The sequence below is a fragment of the Rhinopithecus bieti genome, unplaced genomic scaffold (genome assembly GCF_001698545.2).
Source record: "Rhinopithecus bieti isolate Rb0 unplaced genomic scaffold, ASM169854v2 scaffold_7884, whole genome shotgun sequence".
In the NCBI taxonomy this organism is placed as follows: Eukaryota; Metazoa; Chordata; class Mammalia; order Primates; family Cercopithecidae; genus Rhinopithecus; species Rhinopithecus bieti.
In genome coordinates this window covers 6,380,396-6,397,820 of record NW_016806331.1, presented here as the reverse complement: position 1 = coordinate 6,397,820, position 17,425 = coordinate 6,380,396, and the positions used below count along the sequence as shown (strand labels likewise).

The following is a 17,425-nucleotide window of genomic DNA, read 5'->3' as shown; positions in this document are numbered from 1 at the left end:
CCACGCTCTCCTTCCCACCCCACCCTGACCACTGTGGTAGAAGGGCCATGACATTCTACAGCCTGGATCACTGAGCTGCTCGCTACATGCAGGATAGCCTCCCTGGAGAGTTTTCCAGAGCCTGAGGGGACTTGGAGTGATCAAGAACTAAATTTAGCATGAGTTAAGCTGGTTGGGGTGAAGAGGGGAGGGAATGGTATTATCATGGCATAACCCAGTTTAGTTCAACATCTTTCTGCAAACACAAACCAAAGAATAGCATTAAGAATTAATAAACTGGCTCAAGCCTGTAATCCCAGCACTTTGGGAGGCCGAGACGGGTGGATCACGAGGTCAGGAGATCGAGACCATCCTGGTCTACACGGTGAAACCCCGTCTCTACTAAAACATACAAAAAAAACTAGCTGGGCGAGATGGCGGGCACCTGTAGTCCCAGCTACTCGGGAGGCTGAGGCAGGAGAATGGCGGGAACCCGGGAGGCGGAGCTTGCAGTGAGCTGAGATCCGGCCACTGCACTCCAGCCTGGGCTACAGAGCGAGACTCCGTCTNAAAAAAAAAAAAAAAAAAAAAAAAGAATTAATAAACAAGCCATGCATGGTGGCTCACCCCTGTAATCCTAGCACTTTGGGAGGCCAAGGTGGGTAGATCACCTGAGGTCGGGAGTTCAAGACCAGCCTGACCAACATGGGAAAACCCCGTCTCTACTAAAAAAATACAAAATCAGCCAGGCGTGGTGGTGCATGCCTGTAATCCCAGCTACTTGGGAGGCTGAGACAGGAGAATCGCTTGAACCCGGGAGGCAGAGGTTGTGGTGAACCGAGATTGCACCATTGCACTTCAGCCTAGGCAACAAGAGCAAAACTCCATCTCAAAAAAAAAAAAAAAATATTAACAAAAAAACATCTAGCAATATGTAGTCCATCACATCTTTTCACCTTAATAGCTCATTTAGGGGACAAATGTCCAGCCTTCCGAAGAATTCAGCAAGAGACAAGAAGTGTCTTCAAGTTCTCTAATTAGAAACTCTAAACCATCTTTTCCAGCAATAATAAACTTGATGACAACAAGCCTCAGGAAGGCCAGGAGGTAAGGGCTTTGAGCCAGCAGCATAAATGAACCTCAGGTACTCATAATCTGATCTGCAACAATCTCTGCCAGCTACAAAGTTACATTCTTTCTTTCTTCTTAAAGTAGTAATGACGAAGACAATAACACAACAAAGGAAATAACATTTATTGCTGCTAATTTCAAGCCAGGTACAGTTTACCAAAGTAGAACCATGGATGAGAGGTGAGAAACTCTTATCCTTTTAAGAAATCTGTCAGAGTCAGAAGTTTCAGTCCTCGCCCTGAGCTGTCCTTCTCACTCAAGGGATTTAAATGCCTAGATGACCAGTGCTCAGTGTCCTGGACTTACCGAACCATGGGAAAACTCCAATTCCCATCCCACAGAATAATAAAGTAAATCTCACACTGTTCGCAGGAGGGTGTGCCTGCTGTGCGATGTTTGTAAATGAATATTTAATAGTTTCAAATGAATGTTTATTTTCAGTGTCCCTTGCTGACTACAGAAGAGCACAAACAGTCCACATCACAAGCAACCTGCTCTATCAGGATTGTGGCCTTTTTCTAAACCATTACTAAAAAGGAAGCTGAGAGACCGACTAATCCACCCAATACTGTCATTTAATCCCACTTTCAAAACCACCGCCACCCAAGGCAAACAGAAGTCACCTACCAGGGCCACACAGCAGGCCAAAAGGTGATTACAAGGTTCTGATTCAGGAGTCATCTCTCCAGAATCTCAAGCCATGAAGTGACCCCAACCTTCACCGCAACTCACCTTCTGGTAAACATTTCCATAGCTGGGAAGCCTGACTCTATAGGAGGTGTGCAGTGGCCATGTCTAGGGCTCCCTCCTCCGGAGCAGACCTCTTACAGAAAGAATCTTGAGACTGGGCACAGTGGCTCATGCCTGTAATCCTACCACTTTGGGAGGCCAAGGCAGGTGGATCACCTGAGGTCAGGAGTTCGAGACCAGCCTGGCCAACATGGTGAAACCCCATCTCCACTAAAATACAAAATTAGCTGGGTGTGGTGGCACACACCTGTAATCCCAGCTACTTGAGATGCTGAGGCAGGAGAATCACTTGACCTGGGAGGACAGGGAGGTTGAAGTGAGCCGAGATCTCACCACTTCACTCCAGCCTGGGTGACAAGAGTGAAACTCGGTCTCAAAAAAAAGGAAAAGACAAAAGAAATCTAGAGAAATAGATAAGTTCGAAACTCTCCGCATCTGAGGACTAAGCCCTCGCCACAGAAATGCTTCACCTGCTCTCTGTCAAGAACTATACTTTCTCTCAACCTTTTTTTTTTTCCCCAGAATCAAATTCTTCCAGCACACTGACTTTCCTGAAGGTCTGTCACAGATCCCAGGCTCTTGGAGACTGCATTACCAAGCCCAGCAGAGGTGATGACCAGGAACATGAGGACAGGGAATTCAGACAGGTGTCACTACAGTCTGCCTAGTCCTGTGGGGGCCAGAACCATCTGGAGGGGGAGCGGCCCCACAAAATTGGAGACCTTCTTAGTGTTTGAGGTTCTGAGGCTCTACAGGAATTAGGACTATCTTTGTGTCACCAAAAGAAAAAGAATTAACCATGTAGAAGCTGTGGAAGATGGGTGAGTTATTCTTTAAGAAACCAATTTCTTGGCTTTCAAGTCACTACATGCCCCACAGAAGCTTTGGCCACAGCCCCATCTGTTTGTCAGTGCCACCTCCTCTCTCAGCCTCCTCCACCACTGCCCTTACCTTCCTTGCTCGCCAAGTTACCAGTAGAAGAAATCATAGAATCCTCTTTCGAGACAGCCTAAAGCTACTACCCTATTGAGAGAGAGGGGTTGCACTGGGGGAGATTCTATCTCAAAGTCCAGCCACTTGTCAATCATACACATATGTCAAGGTCATCTTCATCCAAAAGCATCCTCAGTGACATTCTCATAACTCCATGAGGTACAGCTGTGTGAAGTACAGCCTTTACTTACCTAATTTTCCAGCCTCTGAACCTCCCTCACATTTCAATTACGCCAATAAGACTTCTCTGCCATGCCAGCCGAAATGAACTTCTAGAGTGTCTGCTGTTCACCACACTTATCTGTCCCTTAGCACTTAGTGACTTGCATATACACACGTGTCAGAGGTGTGAAGGAGCCTCCTTCCATCTGTGAGGCTACCAGCCCCTACAAGTCCAAAGCATTGTCCTTTACATTTTATTAACTTCACAATGCGTGTTCAACAGGGCTGCAAAAATAATACTGGATCAACATTTGTAGAATGAAGAGATAGATGAGTAAATGAATGGACAGACCCTGAGCCTGCTCCCTGGGAAAGAAGGCCTGACAGACACACCTTGCTGTTACTATGGTAGTTAGTCCCCACTCTGAAATCAGTCCAGCCATAAGAGTGTATCCTGGCTTCCCCACAAACTAGTTGCATTCATTTAATGAAATCTCACTTTACCACTCCGTGCCTCAGTTTCCCTAACTCTAAAATGGAGACACCAGCTGCTTTATTGGGTTATAGTAAGAATCAAATGATAAAACATATTTATACACACTTTTAAAAGTCTAACTAATTGACCTAATGAATACAAGAGACAACGGAACATGAAAAAAAGCTGGTGTCTAGCATGGCATTACATGGAGTGGAAATTATACCAGAGAAGAAGAGTAACCAGGGACAGGTGAATCACTGGGGAAACTTGCCCTGCTGCAAGCCCAAAGCCTGGTTCCTATCTGCACGCCTTCACGCAGGGCACTTAAACTCTGTGTCTGTTTCCCCGCCCATAAAATGGGGATTCTTTTCATAACACTGTGAGCTCCATGTGAGTTAATACATGTAAAGAATTTACTGTGGTGCTTGACACACAGTTTCAGCAAATGTTGGTCGCCATCGTTCTTATCAGTATTTATCATCTTTTTTTTTATATCACCAACCCACAGTAGGCATTCCAGAGTTGTTTCCAGAAATAATTCAAACACTATAATTTCCATATGCAGACAGTGCTATCAAGGTAGTCAATAGATTTGGTCATCTTGCTTCTACCAAGTCTCGTGGGAAGAGTAGGGAGTACCCTGAGTACCAGTACCAGAGTACCGGCATTAGTATCCTGAGTATCAGTACCTGAGTACCAGAGAGTAGGGAATACCAGTTGGGATACTGCCAAAGGGAGCCACATTTCATCCACAGCTTCAAGGTTTGGCCCCCGGACCAAAATGACTTGTACTTAATGAGACAATGGGTCACAGGATCTAATGGTATCAATGCAGAGATAAATGACAAAATTGTCCCATCCTTGTAAAATTGTATTTGGCTGAAGAAGATAAAATTATCCCAATTACAGTTCCCAGATTAACACTGCTCTCCTTGTTGAAATGCATCAAGAGATGCTCAAGGCAGATTTTTAAAGGCAAACATCTCTGCACATCCCTGAGGACCAACCCAGGCTGAGCTGAGAGCCTTCTGTTAAAGTGATGTCTCATCCTGAATGACAGCCAAGCTACCCCTCAGCCCCAAGCTGGGTGTGCTGACAGCAGGGGCGCGGAAGGATGCGAGAGATTTCTGATGAAGAGCCCAGTGTCCCTGCAGCACCTGGCCTTTTCTGGGAGGCCGCATCCAAGCTACAGACCAAGCACGGCTCTACTGAGGAATAAAGAACAGCTTTAGCTGCTAGTCTGGACCTGGAACTCCCAGTGACAATAAACTCTGCTCATAGCCTCCCACCCAGAAAGAATGGGGTACCAGACCCCCAGAAAGCAAGGACTAAACATAAGAGAGAGGGACAGCAAAACTTGAGGAAAAGAAACTCCCGGCTGGGGGATAACTGGTGTTCCTCACCTCTTGGGGCCTCGCAGTTCTTGAGAGTTACACTTGCAGAAACCAAGCACCTCCTTTTGCCTTCTGCAAAGTGCCTTTTCAAGACCCACTAACGGACCCTCTTCCCTAAAGGAGGAAGGCTGGACTAGACATTCTGTCAGGGTTTAATCTAGGGTAGGGGTGCCTGGAAAGCCAAATGTGGCCCAGAGCCAGGTTAGGACCCCATGCCTTAAATCACTCAACACCCATACCTGACTCTGAAAATCAACCTTTCATTCAGTGATGTGAGCTGCCACCTCCCCACCCCATGTGTGGACAGCCAGCCGCAATGAAGGCAGGACTCATCCCTGCAGGGAGCTCTCCCAAGCTCATCCTCCTCCTCCCACCCTCCACCCTCTTCAGGGAGAGAAAGCTCCCTCCCCAGTCCAAGGAGCCTTTCTCCTCTGAAGGAGGCCTCAGGCAGCCTCACACGCCACCCTGCAGGGGTACCGGATCCCTGGTATGGCAAAGTTTTCCAAGCAAAATCTGCAGTTTCTCTACCGGATAAAAAGCCAATTCACCTGTCCATGCAATCTCCTTATTGGGTCAAAAAAGAGGGAGAGGTAAATGTTTTATTTTTTAAATGGAAGGTAAAAATATTCTGACTACTTCTGTAGCTAGAATACAGCTACTCCCACACCCCAAGCGAGAGATGCCTTTAATGTCCCAATATTAAGCCCAGGAAGAGGCACCTGCCAAGGCCCAAGGTGAGTGTTTGCGTTGGGGTAGGCAGTGGCCCACTTGCCTCTGGACACCAGGCATCCTAGAAGATGGAGCCTGGCCCCTCAGAGGGGTGCCCCTAGGGACTGCCTGCCCTAAGCAGCTGACGTGAGAAAGGACCCCCGCGCCCCTGCAAAATCACGTGCTGGTCAGGGCTAAGGAAGAGTACAACTGCACCCCCAGCCTGATGCAGACACACAACGCCTCGCCAAAGGGAAGGGATGTTTCTTTATTATCAAGTTCCCTCTGTGCACACCACTCCTCACGTACTCAAAGTTGGAGAACCTTTCAGCTGCAGTTTGGTTCTCTCCACTGCCCCCCAACTTCCACAAAACCCCTGCCCTCGAAGAAGGTAAGGAAAATACAGAAGCAGTATAGACGCTGGAGGAGCCAGGGAGAGTACCCCAACTTTTAAAGTGCCTAGTCCCCACATCTTAACCCCTCGATGCCTGGTGAGATGGCATCAATGAAGGAGACCTCTTGAGGGTGCTGGGGGGAGCACAGGGCTGAAGAAAGGCAGAAGAGGAAGGCTCCCTGTCCCTCCTCTACTTACCAGGAGAGCTTGAATCCTTTCATTAGTACAGTCACGATAATCCACTGACCGTGTCCTTAGCATCCCCGTTACAGCTCCGGAGGTCCCAGGACATATTGGAAAAGATGACGAAGTCCCAAAAGAACAGAATCCCATGTAATGTGACTTGAACACAGAAAGAGAAAGAGAGAAAGGGAGAAAGAGCCAGAAGAACTGCTGCCACTGCCCCTTCTTCCCCGTCTCCCAGCTGAAAGCTGGGCTTGGAGACGAAGGACAGATTCTGCAAATCCAGCCTGGGGCTGGAGCCGCCTGCCCGAGCTGTGGCTGTCGCTGCCAGTTTCTGATGAGGATGGGTAACGCTGGCAAGGCTGTGCGAAACAAACCCTGGAGTTGCCGTCAACAGCCAGGCTGGCCGGCTGCCCCCCACCCTCACCTCATACCGGCTCTGAGCTGCTTTGGGGAAGGAAGCCAAGGAGAGCCTGAGAGGAGAGCACAAACCTAGCAGAACCTGCACCTCTCTTCCCCCAGGCGGCAGCTCCCGCAGCTCCATATAATCTCCTAATCAATGCAGTACCCAGGCAAAGCACTGCCAGCCACTTCCGCCCATTTAAAGACACAGCACACGTTTAGTCCCAGGATGGGACAGAATATCAGGGAGAGGGTGTGTGAGGAATGTGGTGCCAGGAAGGAAGAGGAGGGGGCAGAAATATCTGAAGATGAGCACTTCTATCAGCATCCATCCAGGGGTTAAAACGCCCCACCCCTGCGCGGGAGGGGAATGTGGACCCTAGTTCCTCTGCACACCTCTGGAATCCAAGCAGACTCAGAGGCCCCGAGGTAAGTACCTGGGGCATCTAGGCACACAAGACCACCTTAAATAGAATCCTCACCCTCTCCCCAGCAAGGCGGGGCAAGCAGGGCCACGTGCTCCCAGGCAGTGTGCTGCACACAGAATGCACAGTTCTCTCCTCCTGCTGGGGAAACTGCCTGACTTCTGGAGGCACGGTGAGGCAGCAACTTCTGGTGGCAGGGCAGCACATCGTCACCTGGGGCCAGGGATCCTTTTAAGGTGACCGACCACAAAGGCCTGGTTTAGGATTTAAGCCACATGATCACCAATCCTGGGCTGCAAGAAGATGCAGACCAGCCACAGCACCCCAGTAAGGCAGGACCGGGATTTTCAACTCTAGCTGGAACATAACAGTTCACTGAGAAGGGGGAAGAGGCTCCTCCTAAATCAGATCCTCCAGGCTGGGGCCTGGGAGCTCCAGTACCAACAGCTTCCCTGGCTGTATGATTCCCTTCTCTCTTTCCCTGCATTACTATCTGGGTCAGTAATGCGGATGGGTGACAATGAACAAAGAGATTAATTATGAAATAGCCACCTTCAACTGAACCATGATAATAAAGCTTTACCCGGAAACTTGCTCCAAAACAATCAAACCATAATAAGCCTTTACCCTAAAATTTGCCCGTAAAGCAATCTGCAGACATCCTCTTGCTGTATGGACATCATCTATACTTGACCCTCTAAAGTGAGAAAAAGTGATCATTTCTCCTTTGGCCAAGCATGGTGGCTCATGCCTGTAATCCCAGCACTTTGGGAGCCCAAGGCGGCGGATCCCTTGAGGTCAGGAGTTTGAGACCAGCTTGGCCAACATGACGAAACCTCGACTCTACTAAAAATACAAAATTTAGCTGGGCGTGGTGGCACGTGCTTGTAATCCCAGTTACTCGGGAGGCTGGTGAGGCAAGACAATCGCTTGAACCAGAGAGATAGAGGTTGCAGTGAGCCCAGATCCCACCACTGCAATCCAGCCTGGGCAACAAATCTGCTTTGTTCTTTTCAGAGGATAAGCACCATGGAGACAAGGACTGTGTGTCGTTCGGCTAGCTCTATATCCCCACTGAGGAGGAGGGCTTGGGTATTGTAGGGGTACTAGAAGCAAGCATTTAAGTTACCTTACTCAAACCGAACTAAAAACACCATGTTATCTCTCCAATGTCCACGTGGTCCAGAAGAAACACTCTTTAAGGTATACTGTGACCTGATTCCACTAGTAAAAAATGAAAAAAAGAAAAAAATAAGGTATACTGAGTTTTCAGAAAGGTGTTCCCAAAGCAGCCCTTGGCTGCATAATTGATCTATCCATAGCCCCACGCCAGACAACCCTCAAATGCTGCCAGGACTTCTGAACACATCCAAAGTTATGTTTTTAAAGCTCCTGGAGCCTGTACCCAGGCCATACTTTCAGCACAGATACTGAAGGGATGCAACAGATTCCAGAAGTACAAAGAGTTGTCCTTTATGACCTAGATAATTCACTCAATGGAAATACCAGGTCATGTGATCCAGCCCCGAGGCAAATGTCACTGAGAGTACTCCAGGTACACGTGAATACTGTATTCTCATCCTGGCCCATCAACTGCTCTGATCACAAGCAACACATAAGGATCAAAGATGTCCAAGTGCTATATTAAAAACACATTACTGTAACTATAAAAATTTTTGGCTTTTGCTCTAGCTTTTTTTTTTTTTAACTACAAAACAAAATCCAAAAGTCAACTCCTTCTCAACTACTAAGAAGAGTATATTGAGGGTTAGTTATGTCAGGCATCAAGCTAAGCATTTTTCATGTATTCTCTTACTAAATCCTCACATCCGTATAAGGCAGTACCTCACGATTTTTCAGGTAATGCCACTGAAGACTAACTGTAGTGTCTTTTTTATTTATTTATTTTTTTGAGACGGAGTCTCACTCTGTCGCCCAGGCTGGAGTGCAGTGGTGCAATCTCAGCTCATTGCAATCTCTGCCGGCCGGGTTCAAGCAATTCTCCTGCCTCAGTCTCCTGAGTAGCTGAGATTACAGGCGCGCACCACAGTGCCCAGCTAATTATTGTATTTTTAGTAGAGATGGGGGTTCACCATGTTGACCAGGCTGGTCTCGAACTCCTGACCTCAGGTGATCTGCCCACCTTGGCCTCCCAAAGCATTGGAATTGCAGGTATAAGCCACCCCGGCCAGCCTAACTGTAGTGCCTTAATTTGCCTAATGTCAAACAGCTAGCAAGATGCAAGTCTGGAATTTGAATGCAGGCATCCCTAGCTCAAAAACCTATTGTCTTAATCAATATGTATGTTTATTAAAAATTTCCTTCTCTATCAGACAAGCTGGTTTATAAAACCTCACATGCTCCCAGGAGAAAAAGAATCCAGGCAATAAGTAAAAAAGAGACTAAACCAAGACTAAATCTCTTCTGTTACTGATGAGTTGGCTAGCTTGAGTGTCTGTGTGTGATGTGAGGAACCCAAAAGGGAAGGAAGAACAGGAGAGCTCACTGGGTTGAGTGCTCATCATCTGCCTCGAATTCCCCTTGGCTCTCTCTTGTTTCTGAAACAGCACTTCTCACAGGGCCCTGGAGACAGGTTCCATTTTTCTGGCCCATAAAGAAAACTCGGCTGGCCATGGTGGCTCACACCTGTAATTCCAGCACTTTGGGAGGCTGAGATGGGTGGATCACCTGAGGTTAGGAATTCGAAACCAGCCTTGCCAACATGGTGAAAGCCCGTCTCTACTAAAAATACAAAAATTAGCCACACGTGGTGGTGCACGCCTGTAATCCCAGAGACTTGGGAGGCCGAGGCAGGAGAATCACTGGAACCTGGGAGGTGGAGGTTGCAATGAGTCGAGATCACACCACTGCACTCCAGCCTGGGCAACAGAGCAAGACCATCAAAAAAAAGAAGAAGAAAAGAGAAAGAAAATCTCAAAAGGTGATCCAAACATAGCTTTGAAGAGACATGGAAGTGCTTTCTGAGGTAAAGACTAAGACCAAGTGAGATGGGAAAAATGTTCCTCATCTAACTTCCCTCTTTATCTTCTCACGGAGAGCAGTCTCCATGGTTTGAAAAGTTCCTGGCTAGTAAATCGCAAGCAATAACATAACCTCTAAGAATGAATACACAGATTCTCCTGCTTCTGCCTGACTCCCTGCAATCTGGCTGCTCCCCGACATTTGCATTTCAGGAAGGATAAGAATTGCTTAGAGGAAACTAGATTGCAAAGACTTTCATGTCTGGCAATATGGCATATACACAGATAAAATGGAAAAAAAAAAAGAAATTAAAAGTGCTTGATGAGCTATCAAAAAAATAAGAAATATTTAAAGGTAAAAAATGTAGTGATGGCAGAAAATACTGAAATTGGGCTTCAGTTTTCAGGGCCTCCCAGAGCACACTAGAGATAACTCCCAAAGCCCACAAGTGGTGAGAGAATCCAGAGGTGACTGCCTTATAAAGTGGGTCCCAGTGGACTACACTCTCACTGTAAGGATGAACTTGAAAGAAATGCACAAATGCTGCCCAGGAACTAAAAGGAAAATTGCCTGCCCTAAACCCTGATGTTGAACAAAGGAGGAAGAATAATCTCCTCTGATACATCATAATCACAAACTGACTCTTACACCGATTGCACCCTGAGAGTTTCCTAAACAACTGACCCAGAAACAATTCCCATAAAGGAAGAAAATGACAGATTCAGCCACAGTAAAAACTTCGATCATCCAAAGAGATCATAGACAGAAAAGACAAGGCTGCTCTAAGAGAAAATATTGGCAACATATATTGCTTGAGAAAGGAACTGTTCACAGAATTTATTAAAAATTCCTACAAACCAATGAGAAAAAGAAAGATAATTCTGAAAACAGACAAATGATTTGAGTTAGCATTTTCAGAAGAGAAAGCAATAAACATATAAAAAGGAGCTCAATTCATTAGTACTCAGGAAAATATAAATTGGAACTCTGGTGAGATGTCATCACATACTCATCCCATTGACAAAAATTAAAAATCAAATAATATCAAGTGTTGGAAAGGAGCTAGTAGGAGTATATACTGCTTCAACTCCCTAAGAAAATTATGTGGTATTATGTAATAAGGTTGGATGATTGCATCCTCTAACACCTAACAGTTCTACTCCAATAATGGAAGCAACTCACATTCGGAAGCATGCACGAAAAACTTCAAATGGCACTCCATGTAACAACAAAAGCAAAACAAAAACCCTGAAAACAAATGTCTATCAACAGAAAGGATACATGCCTTGTGTTATTTTCTTAAGGTGGAGCAGTACACAGCACTGAAAATGTATAAAGCAGTCACATGCAATGGAGCAGAACAGGTGAGAGGTAACCTGCAATTGTCATTTCTTCTTTATACTTTATACATATTTTATATATTTTATAAATATTATTCGTTTGCTTTTTTTCTTTTTTCTTTTTTTTTTTAGACAGGGTCTCACTCTGTTGCCCAGGCTGGAGTGCAGTAGCATGATTATGGCTCACTGCAGCCTCCACCTCCTGGGCTCCAGTGATTCTCCCACCTCAGCTTCCTGAATAGCTGGGATTGCAGACAAGCACCACCATGCCCAACTAACTTATTTTTATTTTTATTTTTATTTTTTGTAGAGATGGGGTTTCGCTGTGTTGCCCAGGTTGTTCTTGAACTCCTGGGCTCAAGCAATCCACCTGCCTTGGTCTCCCAAAGTGCTGGGATTACCGGCGTAAGCCATCGCGCTCCCCCTATATATTATTTTGTATTAGCTAATTATTCAATGCAAACAATTTTAAAATAAACAGAGTAATTAGAAAACAACTGAACACCAATCCTTTTTGGGTGTTTATAAACAGGCTTGATAAAGAGGGGGTGGGGCACAGGGGTCTAGACAATATTTTGTGTTACCTGAATTTTCACAAATATATGTTCATAAAAATTGGCCTTTCTGAGTTCACTAATTTAATGAACATGAAGTTGGTTTGATTTGTATTACTCCAAGCCTCTTGTAACCACGGTTTCTTCTGAACTTTACTGGGTTTAGAATGGAGGCTGGAAACAGTTCAGCTTTTTCCTTTTGATTTCAACTGCTTTGACTTTCTGTTGGTCTTCTACGAGTCTTAAAGTCTCGCCTACCCTGGTACTGTTCCTTTCCTAATCCAACAAAAACACAATTGGTGTTTCTTGCCTCATCCATAAATGGGGACTAGAACAGTAAAAGGTCACCAGAGCATGCTGTCGTTGACCTTGCCTACAGACACCCAGGGCCACCCAGCCAAGGGAAACCTGGAAGCTGTGAACTCAAATGCCACAATAAATATCAGGTCCTATCTCAGGCTTCTGCCATTGAGTGGCAGAAGCCAAGGGAGAATTCAGCTCTCCTGCCTCCCACCTCTTCATCTGGAGCTCTTTCCACCACTAGAATCCCATGACCTTGGGTAAGCCTCCAAGCCTCTGGCTCCCTATCTGGAGCAGAAAATAAATGACAGGATCCCTGAGGTCAAAAAATGACAGGATCTCCTTCCAGGTCAAATTCTTGCATTCTGTGCTGCTCTCCCTGGGCCCCCCGCTTTGCTCCAGGAGCAGGAGCGGAGCAGCGCTGCAGTACCAGGGCATAGCTGCATGCCTCTAGTTGCTGGGAAATCTGGGGCAGAGCAGTGCTGCAGTCACACGTTGGGGAATCAAAGCTCCAAGCTCAGGCAGGGGAGTCATCAGGCCTTGAGAGTGTTATATATTTAAGGAGCATTTTGGAGGTCAGGAAGCAAGTGAGAGAGGAGCAGCGGGGGAGGAGCAGCCTCCTAAACACTCCATTTCCACAACAAGGCTCTTTCTAGTCCTCCAGCCAAAATCCGCTTCCAAACTGCACTCAATAGAGAGCCTGTGTGAGCTGACCAGCAGATGGCCAGCGCTGCACCCCGATCAGGTGCTCCCCACCACTTCCCTGTCCTCTCCCTCCCTTGGCACTCTCCTCTCCCCACCCTCTGCCACTATTAGTCACTGGCTCTGGGGTGACAGTGTGGGCTGCAGGCATTGGCCTTGCCTTCTAGCTTGTTCATCTGTGTCAGCTCCCAGCTTGGAGCCTCCAAAGCCAGCCCCTCCCTTCCTATCCTTGGTACCCTTATGCACACCCCTGCCCTCCAGGCCCACTGTCTGGGTGAAACAGCACCGTGCAGGGCAGGCACCCGGCCAGAGGGCTGGCAAAGGGTGGCAGGCTTGGGGGCAGAGCAAAGTGGGGCTGTTTGCTTCAAGAATGCTTCCTTCTGGCCGGGCGTGGTGGCTCATGCATGTAATCCCAGCACTTTGGGAGGCCAAGGCAGGCGGATCACGAGGTCAGGAGATTGAGACCATCTTGGCTAACATGGTGAAACCCTGTCTCTACTAAAAAAAATACAACAAAAATTAGCCAGGCGTGGTGGTGTGTGCCTGTAGTTCCAGCTACTTGGGAGGCTGAGGCAGGAGAATGGTGCGAATCCGGGAGGCGGAGCTTGTAGTAAACCCAGATTGCGCCACTGCACTCCAACCTGGGCAACAGAGTGAGACTCCGTCTCAAAAAAAAAAAAAAAAAAAAAAAAAGAATGCTTCCTTCTGCCTCCATGACCTCCTGGATTTACTGAAGGCACTGGAGTTAAAAAATAAAATGAACAGAATCACCTCCCGCCAGGCTTCTTTGCCCCTCCTTCACAATCTCCTAATCCAGAATATTCCTTCAGGCAATAAACACGATAGGCGATAACAAAGCCAGACTCCACTCAGCTTTGTTTGTGCCCCTAGGAAGAGGAGGAAGCAAGACTGTGGCAGTCAGGGCTTCTGTGTTTGGCTGTGATCCTCTGATTACTCCAGAATCTAAAGGGGTTGCACAAACCTTATGCACAGTGATTCTCACAGCAGCCCAGTGAAGCGCTAAACCACACTTAACACGAGACACGCAGGCTCAATGAGGTCTAGTTATCTTCCTACTAGCATTGCCATTGCTAGCCGCTCTATAAGGTTGTAATTGGTAAAAAGAGGAAAAAGGAAAAGGTATGAACACCATACGTGAGAATCACAAGCCCCCTCATGCAACTCAGGGTAAGGAAACCCCTTAGCCAGGGCATACATTGGGATCACCTCCCTCACTGAACTCAGTGCAACACCCAACTAAGCTTTCTCTCTTCCCCCGTTTAAGCAGCCATCGATATCCCTTCTCCAGGGATATCTTGTCTCCTCCAGATGAGGAGACAAGAGCTCTGTCCGGTAATGGAAATCCCCAAAGAGGATTTCCCACTCTATCCCACTTTCCCCTTCACCTCCAAAATCATCCTCCCACTTCCTGAATGCATGACCGCCTGACTAGTGTTGGTTTCTCTGCATGCTTGCTCATCCCCATGTCCTGGATCACAAGACCCTTTCTGCTGGTGCACAGAAGGGTGGCCCCAAGGAGGTAAGAGCCCTGCTGTCAGAAAGATGCACACACCTCAGAGAAACCCCACAACCAGGAGAGGGGCTGCCGCCTGAAGTCACTCATCATCCTAATTACACACGTAACAAAGGAAAACACCTCTCCTGCCAGATGGAAGAAAGGAGGCAGACTTCTAATTACCCTCGTGGCTCCTCCTGGTTTATCCTCAGGAGAAATTCAGGGTGACTGCTGGTGTTAGGGACCCAGGAGGGTGCTTATAAACTCAGGTTCTCTCTGGGAGGGGGCACCCATACACCCACAGCCAGCTGCTTCCTGTTGTCTTCCCACCAAATGGGGACTTCTGCTTCTTCCACTAAATTACATATCAATAAAATACAGATGAATTGAGCGTTAACTCATTTTAAAAGTGAAAGTCGCCTGGCCAAGGACACAATAAGAATCTATTTATTGCTGGCAGAGAAATTGCTCGATGATAGGACAAGTGCAGAAAAACCGCATTCTTCACTGAGCTGGGACTGACACCACCCCCAGTGGTGTGTACTGTGGTTTAGCACCGGGATTCTAGAATTAGCCTTGAGTTCAAATCTATACTTAACAGCTATGTGACCTTGAGCAACTTACTCCATTTCTCTAAGCCTCAGCTCCTTCATCCATTAAAAAGGTGAGGATGACAAGCACCCATCATGTTGCTATGAGGAGTGGATGACACTAAGAGCAAGTAAGTGCTCAATACATTTTCACCACTGCTATGATTATTCCCAGCCTGTGTCCGCAGAACCTTCACTATATACTACAGGAACCACAGGCTCCATTTCCTGCTCCTAATCTACTTTTTCTCCTTTATGTCAACAAATTTTCCAATTTGTCCTATTTTGTTGGGAATATGTTTGCATTGTTTCGTGTTCTTTCCATTAGGTCAATCAGATGTTTATTTTTTCAACAAGAACTGTACTTATGGCTGGGGGCGGTGGCTCATGCCTGTAATCCCAGCACTTTGGGAGGCTGAGACAGGTGAATCATTTGAGGTCGGGAGTTTGAAACCAGCTTGGCCAACATGGTGAAACACCGTCTCTACTAAAAACACAAAAATTAGCCAGACGTGGTGGTGGGCACCTGTAATCCCAGCTACTCAAGAGGCTGTTGCTGGAGAATTGCTTGAGCCCAGAAGGTGGAGGTTCCAGTAAGCTAAGATCGTGCCATTGCTCTCCAGCCTGGGTAACAGAGCGAGACTCTGTCTCAAAAACAGAACCATACTCATGGAGTGTCTAATATGTTCGTGACCCAAGCAAATCACAATGATATTTCAAAGTTAGATACAGAGTTCTCCTTGATCTCTACAAGTCAATAATCCAACAAGGAAGACAAAAGATGGGCATTAAACTATATTAAATAACACTAACTTAAAATATAAGGCAGTAAGTCTCTAAGAGATGCATATCTAATCAGAAGGACATATTATCTCTGTTTTCCAAAACGAACGTAGGTTTGTAATCATTATACCAACTTTTTTTAATCAACAGACAAGTAACGGTGAATAGTCTCAGCTGACTTACATTGTCTGTTCGTGATATTTCTTGATTAGTCTGGTATTAACACAAAAGAGCCAAAAAAATGATCCAATATTTGTCATCATCCTTTATGGAGACAAGAGCTTCCTATTTGCATGAGAGGTGTCCAGAAATAGTGCCTTCGGAACATATTGCTACTATCACTGCCAATAAATACAGGTTTACTTGGATGGAGCATCTAATGAGTTCGATTTTAAACAGTTTCATTTCGTCATCGGGACATTTTCTCAACAGTGCTCTAAGGTTAGGGCAGGGGAAGCTTTAAGTTGTTTCAGGCACAGATACCCACTACCTTCTCTCAGCATCACAACAGACATGAGACTGGCATATCATGAGTAGACCAAAGGGTTCAGCTTCTATCCATTTTGTGACCAGCACTATTCAGTAAATGCTCTTCCATGCACTGAGCCACTAACTACCTTTGATGATCCAGTGGCATTTGTGTGCTGGTGTGTACCATGATGGGGTTTTTACATGGAATGGTAATGAATTGAGAAAAATTAGGACAATGTGGTAAACACCAAAAGGTTAAATATGTTGGCTGGGTGCAGGGGCTCACACCTGTAATCCTGGCACTTCGGGAGGCCAAGGTGGGCAGATCACTTGAGCTCAGGAGTTTGAGACTAGACTGGGCAACATGGTGAAACCCTAATCTCTACTAAAAATACAAAAATTAGCTGGGCGTGGTGTTGCATACCTGTGGTCCCAGCTACATGGGAGGCTGAGGTAGGAGAATTGCTGGAGCCCAGGAGGCGGAGGTTGCAATGAGCTGAGATCGTGCCACTGCACTCCAGCCTGGGAGACAGAGCAAGACTGTCTGAAGAGAAAGAAAGGAGGAAGGAAGGAAGGAAGGAAGGAAGGAAGGAAGGAAGGAAGGAAGGAAGGAAGGAAGGAAGGAAGGGGAGAGAGAGAGAGAGAGGAAGGAAGGGGAGAAAGAAAGAGAAAGAGAAAGAAAGAGAAAGAAAGAGGAAGAAAAAAGTTTGAATATATTGACAGCATGACCTTCTAAATTTTGTGATTCAATATTCTTTAAATATACATATACATAGTGGTGGTAGTTCTATATTTTAGTGTAGTTGCTAGCTTTCATAGGTAAAATAAATAACTGGTAATTCTTTGCGGGTCTGCCAATGTTTTTCAGTCTCTCCACAAAATCCAGAAGTTCAGACTCCCCTGTGAAGAAGGCTCTCCGTTCTAAGACCTCGCCCTATAAGGAGAGCCTCTGCCTCTCAACTGTTGTGATGGGGCATCTGATTTTTTTTGGATTTTGGAATATTTGCAGGATACATAGTCAAATGTGAAGTCTGAAATGCTCTGATGAGTATTTTCTTTGAACGGCATGTTGGCACTCAGTACGTTTCAGGTTTGGGAGCATTTCTCATTTCAGATTTTCAGATCTGAGATGCTCGACCAGTACCACTCCCTAACCTCAGACACAAGTTTCTCGTTGTTCCTGAACAA

General features: G+C 46.3%; 1 protein-coding gene across 9 annotated transcripts in view; it reads right to left on the bottom strand.

Annotated features, from left to right (window-relative positions):
- Positions 1 to 17,425, bottom strand: part of GRAMD1B (GRAM domain containing 1B) — a 282,810-nt gene that overhangs the window by 102,425 nt on the left and 162,960 nt on the right. Inside the window, exon 1 of one of the 9 annotated variants that reach the window (XM_017875635.1) lies at positions 6,188 to 6,736. The exons of 7 other annotated variants lie outside the window; for them this stretch is intronic. In XM_017875635.1, the coding sequence (XP_017731124.1) occupies positions 6,188 to 6,210 (23 nt within the window). In that variant the 5' untranslated portion in view covers positions 6,211 to 6,736. Of the gene's footprint in view, positions 1 to 6,187; positions 6,737 to 17,425 lie in introns of those variants that run through there. One more of the 9 variants, XM_017875637.1, reaches the window with a different exon arrangement.